Here is a 17,569-nt window from a genome sequence, read left to right as displayed (position 1 = left end):
GAAAGAATATTCGCAAAATAGCTTAATAACTTCCTCTATATGAATGATCTACTTATATCAAATCAATTTTGTTTCTGGAAGGTATACCCCACTGGCCTTGCAATAATTGAACAGTTAGATGAAGTTCCTGAATTATTTAAAGATAAAGAACATTTAACTCCTATATGTATGGATCATTTGAAAGCATTTGGCACAATAGATCATGATACTTTTTATCTTTGAGCTGGAAATGTATACTTTTACATATTAATGATGTCATATCACATTCTTCAAGAAGTTATATTAATGACCGATGACACTAACATATTATATGCATCTGTACATATAATTCAAAAACTTTAAAACCTAAAAAACCCCGTAAAACATCGATTAAGATTTGAATCGCAGAATTAGGCCAGGTTTCTTACCGGTTTAGATACAATAGATTGTTCCTAGACGTTTCAAGAATAGATTTTTACACGTTTCAAATTATATTTACAAACAAATAGTAATACTGATTACAATATTTGTGTTGATGAATTTCCTCTAACTGAAGGGAGGTACCGCAAATCCCTAGGAAAGCACAGTCGACTCCAATTTAAGCTGAAATGACTATATTATTATTAAAAACAACAGTGCTATTTAGCGTATAGATCTGCTGAAGTACTCCTCATTCCCTGCTAAATTAGATTTTTTTTTGAATATCATGTATGACAGAAAATTGCTTCCGTCCCTTTATTACTACAATTTGTTAATCGTCTTTAAATTCTGTGCATTTGGCTAACACAATCTTCGACAGCACACCTTTTTGATAGCTTTGCGAACGAGCGGCTGCGCTAACGCATATGCCAATGGATTGATCGCACTGTTAGAGAACATAACCCATCGAACAGTTTCTCGAAGTGCTATCTCAAAGGACAAACCTACGAACAATGTTGGTATTGCAGACCGAAGGATGAGGATCCCCGTGCTTGGTGTCCAAGTGATAAAGAAAGCTAACACGAGAAAGGCTAGTGTTCGCAAAGCCTTACTGCCATGGGATCGTGGTCCTCTCTCTGAATTCACCGAGCTGGTTGTACCCGTGTGTTGATTTATTCCAACAAGGTCTTTGGTAGCCCTGGAAGCAAGGGGATTTCTGCCTGACCATCTCACCTTGTGATAAATCTGAATGGATATTAGGAGTATCGTCAAACCAGGAAGGTATCCTGCCAGAAGAACGATAACAATGCTTGCCGAAAGATTCTCGACGTAGTTAGGCTGGCAAAAACCTGCCTGATTCTGACGCTCGTTCGGGCTGACCAGGTCCCAGATCGTGCTTACACCGAGCCATAGCATCAGTGGAATTACCCAGGTCATTATGTTAACAACCCCAGCGACCCTCTTACTTTTATTCCGGTGATGCAGTAGCGGGTATTTGGTTGCTAGGTAGCGATCAATACTAATTACTATCACACCAAAGGTGGAGATTCCGGGCAGAGCGTTGTGGAAAGTGATGGAAATGTGGCAGAAGGTTTGTCCAAATACCCATCGACCATCAAACAGAAATATCATGGAACGAATTGGCATGCACACCAACCCCACAAACAGATCAGCCGAGGTAATGTTGATGATGTAGTAATTACTGTAGGTCCTCAGTTTCTTTTCAGAGGCAAATGCAAGCAGTATCAGCGAGTTTCCCATTATTGTACACAGGGTGACGCCAAAAACGACTCCTACCTCCCAGCTTAGAGACAGAGAAGGTAGCTTCGGTGAATGCATGATGCCAATTGATTCATTATTATATGGCGTGTTGTCCATCGTTACACTTAGCATTGATAAACTGTAGAAGAAAAGAACATTCAAACATAACATCTTAATACTTTCATAAACTTTTATATGATAGAGTCCTACATTATGAAAACGCTTAATTTCCCCTTGACATGGAGTAACTGGATGATTTCCAGATTGTCCAAATCCACTTCGAAATTCGGTAAAGTTAATGCACTGTAGTTTCATATTTTCCTAGAAGGTATTAAATGCAAAGCGTGATTTGTGATGATTTCATGTTTTATTTTATTCGTAGCTGTAAGTTTTAATATGATTAAACCTCTGATCTTATACAAGCAATGCTGATTTTAAAAACGGAGCACTAGACATGAGACATGCCTCCGAAAACATTAGAAAAAGAATCACGGGAATACTTTTTAAAACACGCCAAAAACCTATTCAAAAGCTGATAAATTATTTTGATAAATAGATTGTTAAACTTTAATACAAAAACAAATGAGGTCAAACAGTTAAACGGTTGACTTACATTACCTTTCTAGATGAGAGGATTTTGAGGGTGCAATTCAAGGATGGCGCGTTGGGGACGGCTGATCATATGATGCATATACTCGCGGAGCAGGCAACTATGGGGTAGGAATTTCTGCTCTCACGCTGCGTAATAAATACTCAGTGCCATTTGTCGATTCTTACAATCTCTGTTACAGACGGAATAAAAAGCTTCAATTTCCTTTCCTGAAACTCAAAAACCATCTAAAAAAAAAAACAACCTCGCAATGACGTCTGTTCCTATTAATATGCATGAGTGCGTGCGCATCGAACAGGGGCGTAAACGGGGGGGGGGGGGGGAGGTGGGGGGTATGCATCCCCCAGCTCACAAGGCGGGGGATGACATGAGTAATTATCCCCCCCCCCCCCAAGGTTTCGGGGAAATATTTTTTTATTAGTGGTGTTCTTTTCATCGTCTTTTTTATGATTATCACTCTTTTTCTCCTTCTTTTTCTTTTTCTTCTTTTTCTTCTTCCTCTTCCTCCTCTTCTTTTTTCTTATCATCATTGTTATTATCATTTTCATTATCATTATCATTATGATTATTGTTCACCTCATCTTTATTTCCATAATTCTGATCCAGAAAAAGAAAAAAAAACTTCTTTCTTTAATTGGACGGTGTCATTAAATGTTTATCAACAGACGTATTCAACGGGGATGGGGTGAATGCATAAATATTTACTGTTATTGTTATCATTACTATTTTTTTTTATAACATGTCTTGTGATATTTAAACTAGCATACAGTAGGGCCTAATCGAGCGCCTTTGTCATTCAAGGGCGCGTCAGAATTGCACAAATACTGAACACTTCGGTTATCGGTTATACCGTATATATTGATTTTCCTTTCTTTTTTGATTGAAGACTTTGTGAAAATTCTACCAAAAAGAGTGCACCAGATCGCTAGTGAATTTCAATTCTTAAAATCTAAAAACTTCCACGTGAAGGAGGGGGAGGTCCATCCCACACCTTCCCCCGCTAGTTCCACCGCCTCACCGCAATAGTTATTTTATGGTACCGATACATCTTTTAATATATAACATTTTTTGTTCAAAGACTGCGAGGTCCGCATACAGTCTGGTTTGTGCGATATCTATGTGGTTCATTAGTTTATTACTTATCGATCTTAGTACTGGTATAATTTTAGTTGGTCAAGACAAACATATCCGTTCTCCGTGTAATTATATGCCTATGAACTCGGGAACCTACAGTTTTACAAGCTTTAAAGCTTTTATGTAGGCCCCATCATATTTCTCATACTTACTTGTGACATCTTCATACGATATGACCATGTACATTTGTGTCAAGTATATTTTTTTTTCTTCTTCTTCTTCAATCAAAAGACATGATTGTATATATGTTGTATTCTTGTTTTATTGTCAATAATTTTGTAATCTCATAATTGGGAAAATGGAAATGGAAATATGAAAAATTTGAATTGAATAAACTATTGGTACACAGTGAAAAGACGCATAATATGCAGACATATCACGATCTACCATTTTGATGTAGTTACTCATGTTTGAATGGCCTTTGATTTAATCATTTTTTTTCATAACATTTCTCAAAAAGTATGTTCTAGATCGCTGAATTGTTCGTTCTAAATATACCAAGGCTCCGTTGTGTGGGAGGGTGATACCTCCTACCACCCCTCCCCCCCCCCCCGTTCTGTATCTCAAATAGTTAAACAGTGAAAGACGCACACGCGAAAAGGCGGTTAAAGATATTAAGATTTAGCCATTCACTCTCCTTGAATATTCATTTTTCTTACTTGGGATATAACACTTTCCATTCATTCCCCTAAAAATGTGTGCGACATCATTGAATTTCAGTTCTGAAAATGCAGCAACTCCACATCCTCCTCCTTGATCCAGCTCCATAAACTTTAAAGTAGGCCTACACAATGAAGACACACACACGGAAAAAGAGGTGGCAGAAAACACAATTTAGCCATTCGCAATGTCCTTGAATATTCAATTTTTCATTGAAAATTTTCCAAATATTCTCCTAAAAGTGTGCATTGTTGCATGTCAGTTCTGAAAATGCAAAGGCCACCCTCCACACCCTCCCCAATTTCCATATCCGTAGACTTATAAACATAGTGAAGAGGCAGACTCTGAAAAACGATGTGACAAATACCATATTAGCCATTCACATTGCCTTGAATACTAATGTCTTCGATTGACAGCTTTGCGCAACCGCCCAAAAATGTGCACCAAATCGTTGAATTCTAAAAATGTAAAAGCTCCACACTCTCTCCTTTGTTCCAATTCCCATCGGCTTGGTACACAATGGAGACACACACACAGATGGCAGATACGACCATCCTTCGCAATGCCCTTGAATATTAATTTTTCCTATTTTCAATTGAAAACTTTCCAAATGTTCCCCCACAAATGTGCACCAGATCGTTAGAATTCCAAAGCTAAAAATGCAAAATCTCCATTGTGATGGAGGGGCTGATACCCACTCCCCCACCCTCCCCCGCTCGGTCTTTTCGCTCCGTATCTTGAATGTTCAGTATTTAATATTTTCTTGCCCTCCGCCTAGAAACTGGACTGCCACTTCTCCTACGTATGGTCATGTGTGTGTGTGTGTGTGTGTGTGTGTGTGTGTGTGTGTGTGTGTAGGTGTGTGTGTGTGTGTGTGTGTGTGTGTGTGTGGTTCTTTGAACAAATATTGTGATTGCTTCATTGGGCCGCAAGTCATACTCCCCACGTCTGACGAGCCGTCTACGGCACTGTCGTCGTAATATGTGATGATGTGCAATATAACCAGCCACATTAATAAACACAAGCGTCGGAAGAAAGTAAAGTATCATCGTTTGTGCCTGCATTACAAAATGAATACTTTTATAAAAAGGTCTATTGAAAAGAAAATTAATAGCAAGGATCTATAGTTGTGTATCATTATGTTTGAAAAACAGACTTTGAAAAGGTAGTGGAGTCTTTGTATTGCGTCGTTCATTAGTTGTAATCGGTGACCTATCATTATGGTATATATTAGTAAAGTGAAATTATCAAAAATATCACAGTGAAGTATCATTTTTTGAAATTATGATCGATATGACTTCTTCATCCTTGAACTCGTGTTATCAAGTATGTAGTATTCATATATGTCCATCTCTTCTTCTCCTCATTATAACGAGTACCCTAATCAGCTTAAGAGACAAAGAAAAAGCAATTCAGCATGGTTAACGAAGCAGTTACCCTTCTGCAGCCAATCGACTCTTTCATTTTACAGACGAGCAATGTCAGGATGGAGAAATCCAAAAAAAAAAAAAAAAGGAGAAAAAGAAAAACCCCTGAGAATTATTGTGATGCCATACAATTATTACAAAAAAATACAACTGGCGACAAGTACGCCAACCTTTCAATAACCTTGTTCTCTTTGCTATATCTAAAGTTAACGTTGTTGCTCTTATCTAAGAATTTAAATTATATTATTATATATATTTTTAATATTATCTTTCTTTCTTTTTTTACTCTTGCGCAAACAGCCTTTCCAGGAAGCCACCTTCCTCTTAAACTTTGATTAATATAGTATTTTTCTGACCCCGGGGTTTTCTGGACAATCAAGTGTAAGACAAGGAATGGATTTTCCCCTTTCAGATGAAACTAATTCCTATTTACCTTCTTTCTCTTCTTCCCAAGAACTGGAGAGGATTTTGCATGAGGTATAATCCGCCTCCCCTACTATTGCCATCGCCAGTATAGACGTATGGAAATTTGTCTTTTGTGGATGGACAACGCCTACTCAATCATAATAGTCGTTGCTATAACACAGAAGAGCAGCCGGTCTTGCTTATGCTCAATAGAATGAAAACAAACCGCCGCATTCCAGAATTCGTCCTTCCGTGATGTCAGTATATACGTCGTTAATTCTTCACTGGCGGCGAAATAAGCCTAATTCAATAGCCGAATTAGGGCATCGATTCTGTTTGCGTTCGTATGAAATTGTCTGTGTCTTTCGTATATGATTAATCTAATGCCCAGTGGTTATATCTTGACTTCGATTGATAGCGTTGTTTTGTTTTGTTTTTAAAGTAAGAATTAAGTTAATTTGCACTACATGTTGAAATAATGAGGACTTCTTTAACCATCGTATCTTGTGGTCTTCCCTGATATGTTCGTTGAGTGTATTGTAGTTGGTTTCTCGTTTGCTTCTTTACCTTTTTTCGGAATGCTCCTTTAATGAACGCTATCACATCAACGACAAGGTTCTTCAATACTTATCAACAGGATAATCATGATAACGATAATATCATATTACTGCTACTGGCTGTAGTGATAACATACTTAATCATAAATCAATTTTCAAGGTACTCAAACGGCACCCTTGACATGGTATTTCAGCTCCCAGTCGTCATGCTGTAAATGATGAGCTCCGAAAGCCTCAGTAACTACCATGGTAGAAATACATTGTAGCTGTGTTTATTGTTAATTGTAAAATAAATGTGGTTTATTATCCTCGAATCCATTCTGCTTCATTATTTAGATATAACAAATGTGGATGACATTTCAACCGTTCTCTTCATCTGATTTTGCTGTTCGTTTAAGTCCATTCAGAGATGGTGTGATATTGTTCTCTTATCATGTTCGTATGTGTAAGCGTAGTTTTTTAATGTGTGTTTGTGATTACATATGAACAATTGAGCGTATTGTGACTGAGAAAATATCGCTGACGGGGTATGACTTATTATACTTGGGACGGTCGATATAAGCATCTTCTTTTCTAGAGGTTAGTTATCAACGACATTATCTTAATTTTCACATACTGGGTTATTCTTCCTGGTCTTTGCGGTGGATAAATGAGGCGGGATCTTTTACGTCCGTGGGATGTGATTCTCTCACTCATGGAACCTTCATCTTAAGTTCTATCGTAGGGACAGAGTGTTCTGCCTCTGCTAGAGGAGACGGCATCACAACACACAAATTGCTCAGTAAAGACTCATTCGGATTCGAACCCGCACCCGAACCTGAGCCATTCGATTGCGAGGCAGATACGGTACCGACTGAGTCACCTTGCCACCCTTTGAAAAACTGGCTATCCTAAACAAGACCAAAGTGCATCGACCTGTTGGTAGTACCGGCTATTGTGACTAGACGACAGATGGCTATAGAGCAACCCGGGGGTCCAAAATCCCTTTTCAAACAATAAACCCGAATGAGCCAAAAAGTAGGCCTCGACTAAAAAAAAAAAAATATGCTGGAGGTGTTGTTGTTGTTGTTATTTTGTATATGTAATGAAGGTTTCTCTAACTTGGAAATAAAGGTACACTTGTATTACAAAGGCAGCCTAACATGTCACTTACAAACTTTCTTCTTCTTTTTTTCATGTGGAATGGTCAGGGTGACCTAATCATTTATTTTCTACCAACCTTTGTTAAGGTGACAATTTCGTAGATTTTCGTCATTCCTGAGGATTCTTATTAAATCTTAGTTGTGTGTTCTTGCGTGCGTTGTGTGTGTATGTGTCGACTTTTGTCTGGGGACCTACTCACATAAGCATCTTCTTTTCTAGAGGTTAGTTATTAACGACATTATCTTAATTTTGACATTCAAACGTGGTATACCCCGGACTGTTCGAAATGGGTTCTGTAACTTTATCCATTACGAAAAGTTAGTTCTAAGTACGCAGGTTCCCCCTTTTTATATTTACTATTGTTTGCTCTGCAGAATTATGGTATAGATGTAATTTTTGAAATTCTTACATGAATAAGAGGAATCAAAATGAAATTGTCTTCTATATCTTCACTACCTGATGCATAGACATCATTAATTTTTGGTGAAACAATATGCCTGATGGAGGGGTGCTATTAAGGGACTCTGATTCTTATAGCTGAGCTGGTTAGGAAAACATTAAGAAGATTGTTACTTATCATCTTCCATATGGCCCGCCGCAGGGAATACATATTGCTTGCACATGTATTTTATAGTACTACATATTGTATATGTAGTTTGGTAGAGCAGTGTGATACATGATTTTGACAGAAATATGTCTGGTGAATGATGTTTGCATGCGGTCAGTAGCTGTTTTAGAAAGCATTATGGAAGTCTTGCAATAGTCCGTCTGCTGGAACATATTCTTGGTCGCCATCTTGGACAGTCGACATGAGAGCCTTTGCATCATATCACACAGAAGCATAGTGTATGAAAATATGATTGCATCTTTGTGGCTGTACGGTTATGTTTGCTTGATTGTATGTATGTATGATAATTATGTGACTGCCCTGCTCAAAACACACAAAAAGTCGCAAACATGGCAAAGGGATTCTCTGTAATGGACCAAAATTGTCATTTTGTATTGATCGACTCAAATTTTTAAAGTTTGTCTTACCTATAGTGTAATGTCTTCTCTATCTACTATAAATCTGGCGGCGAAAGAGAAAACCAAAGTCGAGATATTAGCAGTTTTCCTTGACCATGTTGAGTCGGACAGGCGATGCTTTCACTGTAATTTTCAGTGATACTTGTGTACACCACGCCTGAGTGACCCTAATCTTTAAATCTTCTTTCTCCCCTGTTCTATGAAGCTGCATCCCTCTCTCTTCTTTCAATCACTTTTGGAATGGGTTAAGATGGTCCCGATTTCAGCTAGTTATACATCATTTTAGAGCTTAGAGATGATTCTTCGAGACTGCCGCTGACTGTGTGAAATAAAAGTAAAGATCAATTTTGGCCTACTTCTTGTGGGTGTTGAACCATGCAGGCGGTCACATATAATTTCGTTTAAAAAAACGGACTTCTACTCTACCACATTTCGGGGTTTTGGATTTGGTGGTTTATGACATGGTATGTTTCCCAAGGAAATATGTACGAAGGATACTCTCGTGAAGTATGAAGCACTGGTTCATTTTCTTCAGATTTATTAGGCCGGTACTTATTAGCGTGTTTCAAAACGAAATACGAAGAACAAAAAAGATTTGAATTTAATATATGCAATAAAATCTTATATAGGCCTACACACGAAATAAAGACGATGGTTATGGCCTTCTCTTCCATTGCTCCCATCATTTGGAATAAACTCCATTTTTATAATAAGAATGCCTCATCTGTCGAATAATTCAAAATCCTCTCATAACTCTTTGTTTTTAATCAGTTGTATTCTTTCTTATTTTTGCATGCGCACACGGTTAGTTATTAATTATTGTATCACATTTTTATGCATTTTTTTTTTCGTTCCTATTAAATTGGTTTTGCTTTGTCCTTAGGTTATTTTGTTTCTTAATTTTCTTGTATAAATAGCACCTGTGCGATTAGAAATACCCGCAGAAAGCACCATATAAATACAAATATTACTATCATTATTTTCATTATATTATCATTATCGTTATTGTCATTATTGTTATTTCTCGTTCAGACCTTCTGATTTTAGGGCTCTAGATGCCCCAAAGGGGCAACCATTACATGATCTAGAGACACATGATATCAGCTGATATGCCAATCAAAGAACTATCATATTATTAGATATACTATTCATTACTATAACTAATGCTAACATCAACATTTGGCAAAGAATGTACGATGTGATGACAGGAATAATTGCGAGATGTTGTCACTCATAAAAAGGAAAATAAATGACTGTGTGAAAAGACGAATTCATTACATTTAATTTTCATAGTATGTTGAATATCTTGAATTCATTCTTCTCTGAAACTGAGGAAAATCTAACCAGTACACCTATTCACGCAAACAAATTAAGAAATATCTGAAGAAATAACGACACGAGAGAATCTGGCTGCGTTTAGGTGTAAATGATAGTAAGTGCTGCAATGTAATTGCGTCTAACAATCTCGACAGAACATCTTAACGATAGTCTTGCGAAGAAATGGTTGAGCTAAGGCATATGTCAATGGGTTGATGGTACTATTGCAGAACATAATCCATCGAACCGTTTCCCGAAGAGGTATCTCAAAGGGTAGGTGTACGAACCATGTGGGCAGTGCCGACCGGAGGATGAGGACCAACGTGCTTGGTAACCACGTGATGAAGAATGCTATCACGAGAAAGGCCAGTGTTCGCAAAGCCTTGCTGCTGTCGGTCGTGGTACTTCGGCTCAATCTTTTACGCTTTGGGCTTTTTGCAATATTCGACTGCCCCAATTGTCGTGATGCCTGCTCCATATTGACCGAGGTGGAAATAACCGATAGTTGATTTCCTTCTACCAGTTCTTGGCTGGCACTGGGAGCAAGGAGATTTTTGCCTAACGATCTCACCTTGTGGTAAATGCTGATGGAGATTATCAATATCGTCAAAAAAGGAACGCATGCTCGAAGAATAACCAAGATAATACTTGCAATGAAATTCTCAACGTAATTCGGGTGACAAAAACCTGCCTGATTGGTGCGCTCGTTCGGGCTAACTAGGTCCCAGACTGTGCTTACTCCAAGCCATAGCATAAGCGGAATTAGCCAGGTGATTATATTCACAACAACAGCCACCCTCTTACTTTTTCGTCGGTGATGCAGTAGCGGGTAACTGGTTGCTAGGTAGCGATCGCAGCTTATCACCACGACACCAAAGACAGAGATTCCAGGCAGGGCGTTGTGGAAAGTGATTGAAATGTGGCAGAGGGTCAGACCAAATACCCATCGACGATCAAACAGAAATAACAAAGAACGAAGCGGCATGCACACCAATCCCACACACAGATCAGCCAATGTTATGTTGATGATGTAGTAATTGCTGTAGGTCCTCAGTCTTTTTTCATCAGTTGCGAACGCAAGTAGTATCAACGAGTTTCCCAGAACTGTGCACAGGGTTACACTAAAAACGACTCCTACCTCCCAATTCAAAGAAGGAGACAGCGCCGAAGTTACCATAATTGTTTCATCTGATTCGTTGTGATTAGACGAATTGTCCATTGTGACAGCAGAGACTGATGCACTGTAGAAAAGTAAATATAAATGATCACAAATCTTTCTCCAATGCACCACTTTACATTTTGACACGTTGTATGAATTACCATTTTTGTCTTTGTCCTCGAATTAAACCTTGATAACTGAACAAAAAGCTAATAAGTAGGCATTTTGAAATCAGAGAGGTTTTCATGCATATGTATTTCATATGTTCTCTAAGAAGGAAAACAGTTACGTTTTATGAATATAAAAACATAATGAAGTCTGTTATCCTAAATTGATTACATTGTTAAAATGACAATTTCCTTTTTGTTCGTCTTGATATCTTTTGGTTGCAACTGATATTAGTAAATTTTCGGAAGCAGCATTGATATGAAATATGGAACGGATACGGAAATAATATATGACATGTTTATGCGGCACGACTGTCTATAAGGTCAGAGCAATACTAATGTTATCGAAAAGACAAAAAGAAAACAGCATTGAAATCCTAAAGTTGGTCAAACCATGGTATTCTGATATAGGAAAGTATAAATTTAGGTGTCACAAACAGTATAGCATAGATGGAAATTCATAAAATAAAGGCTATATAGGGGATGTAAGTCAATTTTGGGAATTAATTGGCAATTACTGTACAAACCCTGTTGCAATTAAGTATTTTGCTGTGGTTCAAAACAGAGCATGAAAAGTGAAGGAAGTGAAATGTATTTTACTAAAAAGTTACCTTTCCTTGAAGAATGAAATTCAGCAATGACACTTTGGGAACTGCTGATGACGCATCCTCGTGAAGCCTGCACCTATGAAATGGGAACTTTCAGTAAGCGCTCCACCGTTAAAAACCTGCTTGCATGTGTCTTAGGTTAGGTCTGATTGTTCGTAGTCTCTCTTTAATCCTCTAACAATGACTTCCTGAAAATCTCGAAGCGTCGATATAAAAAAAAACCTTACCGACATTCAGACCGACATTCGCATTGACTTTTTATGTGTGCGTGCGTGTGCGCGCACGAGTGCTTCCCTTCATGATATGCAACATGGTATACCCATATTCACATTTGCATGTAAAGAAAAAGACAACAACTAGTGACGAGGGACAGTCATAACTCCAAGCATCTTTAACTATATGGGTTGTGGTGTCTTTGTTTGTGATTTAAACGCTAAAAAAGAAAAAAAAAGATATAAAAAAAAACACGCCAATCTTGTCTAATCAAGTCTTTTCTATGAGAACCATGATATAAAGATATGGGAAATATATCAAAGGGAAATTTAAACAGAATAAATTATTTTCTCATATTATTTCTGAATTTTTGCTCTCCTGCACTTCCACTAAAAAAAAAAATAAAAAAAAAATAAAAAAAAACTTTACCTTAATGTATTTGTTCCATTAAGTAAGGCAGTTGCTGGGAACGAAACAATGTAAAAGACTACAGTTATCGTCACATGCTACACCTAGTGTGATTCACATTATTTTTTTCTGCCCTGTCCCGGACTACTTAAAAAAGAAAGAAAGACAAGAAAATAGAAAAAAAAAACTATTAAGTGAGAATTACGAGGGAGAAGAAGAGATAGAGAGAGATAGAGATTTACTGTATATATGATATATGGATATAAAAATATACATATACATGCAATCATTTCCCCTTTCATTTTCCTTCACAATGAGCATCATTTGTAACTTAAGTGATTTAGGAAAACTATTAAATTGAAAGGGCATTGATATATCAGTACTTATAAACTCGCAAAGAAGTCTTTTCAATCCACTCTATCCCGTATTTTTAGAGTCGCAGCAGGAGGAACACCAACAAAGCCATTCACAAGTAAATACACTGATTGTTCCTCCATCCATTTGACGCTAATTAGACAACATTATTCCATGTCTAAAAATTGTGAAAGACTGGATGTATCAGCCTACCACATGCGCGCGCGCACACGCACATACACATACAAACATAGATATTTAGATAATGTACAAGAAGTAAAGTTTCAGGCAATGGTTTCTCTTTCTTCCCCTTTTAATCAAGCTCTTAGCCTGTAATGACCTTCATTAAGATTTACCAAGAAAAGATATTGAAAAAAAAGAAGATAGTATATTAAAGTGACACTGCATCACAAAACCAACAAAAAGTCGAAGCTGACTTGGTTGACCGTTTCACCTCTTTTGAGTCCTCATGTAAAATCAAGGGGTGCGACTTTTTGTTGGTTTGGTGATGCACGGTCACATATAGATGGACTGACTTTCAATTTTGTACTAGTAGAAGGTGCAATATCATATACAGTGCATTATATAACTCTTTCCATTCATCATGCCTAATAACTCGTCTCAAATAATAACCTTTAATACACCAATCGCAGTGATGTCGTTGATCGTGCATCACAAAACCAACCAAAACTCGCACCCCATCATTTTAAGTGAGGGCTCAAAAGGGGTGAAAAGGATCGACCAATTCAATCTTGAGGTTTTTATACTTTCTGAAAGAGCTATTCTTCTTCTACATTTTTCTTATTAAAAATTGGGATCATAACTTGACTGGTGTGTTTTCCGCAATTTTTCTACAACCCTTTCTTCTTTGTAGAGTAGTGTGATCAGGTATGTCTAAGAGGCCCCTTTTCATATAACCATTATGTAAAATCCTTTGCACACTCTTTGATTTCGACTCCAATAACTTTTGAAAAGATAGGGCTATATACACCATGGTTTGAAAGTTGACATTAGTCATGGACAGAATGTGTCAATAGAGCATAGTCAATGCCATTATTGTTGCTACGGTGGTTTACATGTTGAATAGACCCTTTTCACTTCAGAGCCTCTTTTCTCAGTGCACACTTTTCCAGGCTGTGTGCTTTCTTTCCAATATTTAGATAGGTTAGGAGAGTCCCTTCGATTTGAGTTATATATCATTTTAAGGCTTAGAATCTGCTCTTTCAGGATCTGCCCTGAACTAAGAATCCATGTCGGGCAACTTTTTGTTGGTTTTGTGATGCAGGGTCACACTGTTGTTTGTATCACATAAAAATATACTTTATTTCTGTATCATTATACTTCATAATACAGTACAGTAATTATACTTAACCAGGATTTCAAACCTGAAATATATATGATTGCTTGTGAGCTGCCGATTTCATAGAAATTGTAAGCATATTATAACATAATCGGATGCTTAGAATAAACTATATAGTAAGTAGAATACATATAAACTTTCTGTATCATTCAAATTGATTAAAGATAGGATTGACGTTACATTCTTTTTCGTGATTAAGTTTTTTTTTTATCAACTTATTCAAATTAAATATATCAGACTTAAATTATCAAATGACCGTATGACATTGCACCTAATATGGCACATCTTGTAATCTATTACTGGCGATATCTTCTCTTGGTAGATCCTGATGAACTCCCTACAGCCGAAAGCTTGATTAAAGAAAATAAAAGAACGCACTGAATGTCACAGACTTGATTTCTTCCACTGGCGCGGTCAGACTGGCAAAAGATCGAGAATTATAAGATCTTTAAGATCTTTAAGATCTCGAAGTTTTCCCCAGAGTGAACGCAAACTTCCTGCGAAACGTCCCGCGGAACTTCTCCTGGAACTTCCTACTCCAATAGGGAATTTTCCCCCTGTATGCCAAACCCCGTCAAAAACTTCTCGACCTTTCACCAGTGCGACCGGACGATATAAGATAGCGAAGACTTCGCGATCATAAACTTCTCGATTTTTTTTACCAGTCTGACCGCGCCTATGACCACGAACGATTCGCTCAGATCGTTTTTTTAATAGACTTATATATCACTCTCCGTTTGTTTGTCTGTCTGTATGTATCGCTCCCTCTTTCTCTCGTCGTCTCTCTCTTTCTCTCTCTCTCTCTGTACGTGTTTGTGTGACTAACAAAAAGTCGCACAGCCCGAGGATTCAAAATAGATGGAAAGGTTCAACGTATTCGATGTTGAGTTTTTCACAATCATTTTCTGAAACAGCATTTCTTCTTCATATAATCTATTTTGTTCTAAAGTTTGGGATCATCAAATGAATGAAATATTTTGTTTTAAGAAGATTTTCTTTATATCGCTTTTTTTTTAATAGTGAGTTATGTAAGTTATGTTATTGCTTTGAAGGTTGGTACTAATAATGTAGACTAGTAGAATGTTTTAATAGAGCTTGCTTTAATAATTTTAACTTTAATTTAATTATCCCTTCATTGTTGTTTCTAAGGCGATTTACATTTCTTTGTTCCATTCATTGCACAGCTAGCACAGCTTGGTAAAATTAAGCAGTTGAATGGACCCTAAACTTGGGAGCGAATTTTCTCAGTACACACTGTCCATAGTGTGTGCGTAATTCTTTTCAGTAATTAAAACAAAAAGTGTAGATAGGTTTTGAGAGTTCATTTGAATTGAATTATACATTATTCTAAAGGTTAAGTCTGTTCTTTCAATATATGCCCTGGACTAAAAAATTATGCCTGGCAAGTTTTTGTTGGTTTTGCGAAACAAGGTCACACACACACACACACACACACATATATATATATATATATATATATATATATATATATATATATAATGTAAGTGTAAGGTAAACGAACATCTTTTATACTAGAAGACTGTTATGAAAACGTAAGTTTTGTAATGAATCTGTCTGTACATCTGGTGTCATAACAATCTTCCGTTCTTTATTTGCCAAGACTTGGGCTTTTCTTGCCTTTTTTGCGGCTCTATGAGGTTTAACAGGAAACTATTGTGATAGGGGATTCTGAATAGGGAACATTAAAAATCATGAATGAATATATTAATAAATATAATATGTATATGTTTATATATAAACATATAAACAATTACATATAGCTATATAAAGGAATTTTTATTTTGATACAAGTTAAAAAAAAAGAAACTACAAATGCCACGCAGTTGCTTTAAACAAAACATTTTCGAAGACTACAGCTATCGTCACATGCTGCACCCCGTATGATTCACATATGCATTATGGGACTGATTTAAAATATACATATATATATATATATATATATATATATATATATGTATATATTATATATATTATATATATTATATATAAACAAATATAACCAATATGAAAAATCATATAAACTCCAAAACATCTGAAGGATTTTTTTTTCTATGTCGATGGAGGACAATTTGTCAATCAGTTGCAATTAAAATACCCAGAGTGTCATTAATTCGAATCTTCAGGATTTCTTCAATTGTTATTTTGTTACGTATGGTGATTAGACTTATGAAAACGTGATAGAGTTTCTTGGAGTGAACAAAAATTTATAAAATGTCCAATTGACAATAATCTCAATACAAACAAAGGTTGGATAATGGATATACTTATTTTCATACTTTGTAGTGGAACTATCCTTTTTTCCGCATTCCCTGACTTTCGAGTAAAGTCAGCCTACTACGAGCACAGCAAAGTGGAACTATCCTTTTTTCCGCATCCCTGACTTTCGAGTAAAGTCAACCTACTACAAGCACAGCAAAGTTGCGCTGCAAGGGCTGCGCAGAAGAGCTTACAAAAATAGAGTACACATCTGTGTTGATACGGTGTGTTTTGGTGGTCACAAAGCAGTTCTTGGCGAGTACGTCTTCACGCCTGGACTGCTTATCGTTTAGAGCAGATTTACGAAGCCAAGTAGGCCTACACTGTTTTGTAATAGTTGAAAAAATAACACTGCAAAGGATACGTGTGCAGTACAGAGAAATGGGCGTGTGGTTTTCCGCCTCCTGATTGGTTGTAACTCTCTCAACCGGAATTGTGTATGCCTGCAGGTGGCCTAGTAGGGTTCTGGATGCAAATTTGCTGCATATCATGATTGGTTAACACCTAACAACCATCCGTCGTGAGTGTGTCGAAGGGAGGAATAGATTTGTGATCTCTTACATGCATCCTGATTGGTTAAACCTGATAGTACAGTTAAAAAGGCATACATTGATTTACGGTTGTCCGTTTACTGGCACGTTGACCATCACAAGTGACAGCCATATACCATTCTAAGGCTTCACAATTCCACAGTTGCATGATCGCCTGATTGCTCACTTGTGTGTTAGTGTGTGTTAGTGCATGTATGTTTTTTAAATACATAACCCAATCCAATAGGTATGTATAGTTGCATAGTTGTTCATGGTTATGGCTCGATTCCAAGTTATCGACAGCATGGCCATGTTGTAGGTTACAGACCATAAAATGTTAGAAGAAACCATAAACACAAACAGGCAGTCATGCAGGCTGGCCTCTTGATTTGACCACTTCCATTGACAGATCTCATTCATTCAGTGAGACATTCATTGTTCCTTCACGATAACACTCAAACTTGGAAAAAGGCAATAATTTGTCATTGTTGTCTTAAAAGTTCATGTGCCCAGTTATGCATTGCATTTGTCAACATAATTAGGTACCAATGAAAA

The 17,569-nt window shown here is 37.0% G+C and overlaps 1 protein-coding gene across 1 annotated transcript; it reads right to left on the bottom strand.

Annotated features, from left to right (window-relative positions):
- Positions 1-759: 759 nt before the first annotated feature.
- Positions 760-1,659, bottom strand: LOC140236565 (trace amine-associated receptor 8b-like). The gene has a single exon (XM_072316491.1). It carries the CDS (start codon positions 1,657-1,659, stop codon positions 760-762), a length of 900 nt encoding a protein of 299 aa, XP_072172592.1.
- Between the last annotated feature and the right edge of the window lie 15,910 nt (positions 1,660-17,569).

This window comes from Diadema setosum, chromosome 13, assembly GCF_964275005.1.
Source record: "Diadema setosum chromosome 13, eeDiaSeto1, whole genome shotgun sequence".
NCBI lineage: Eukaryota > Metazoa > Echinodermata > Echinoidea > Diadematoida > Diadematidae > Diadema > Diadema setosum.
This window is presented reverse-complemented; position numbering and strand designations above follow the sequence as displayed.

Excerpts from the sequence above, each read along its gene's own strand:
- LOC140236565 (XM_072316491.1), bottom strand. The coding sequence starts at position 1,659 with ATGGGAAACTCGCTGATACTGCTTGCATTTGCCTCTGAAAAGAAACTG.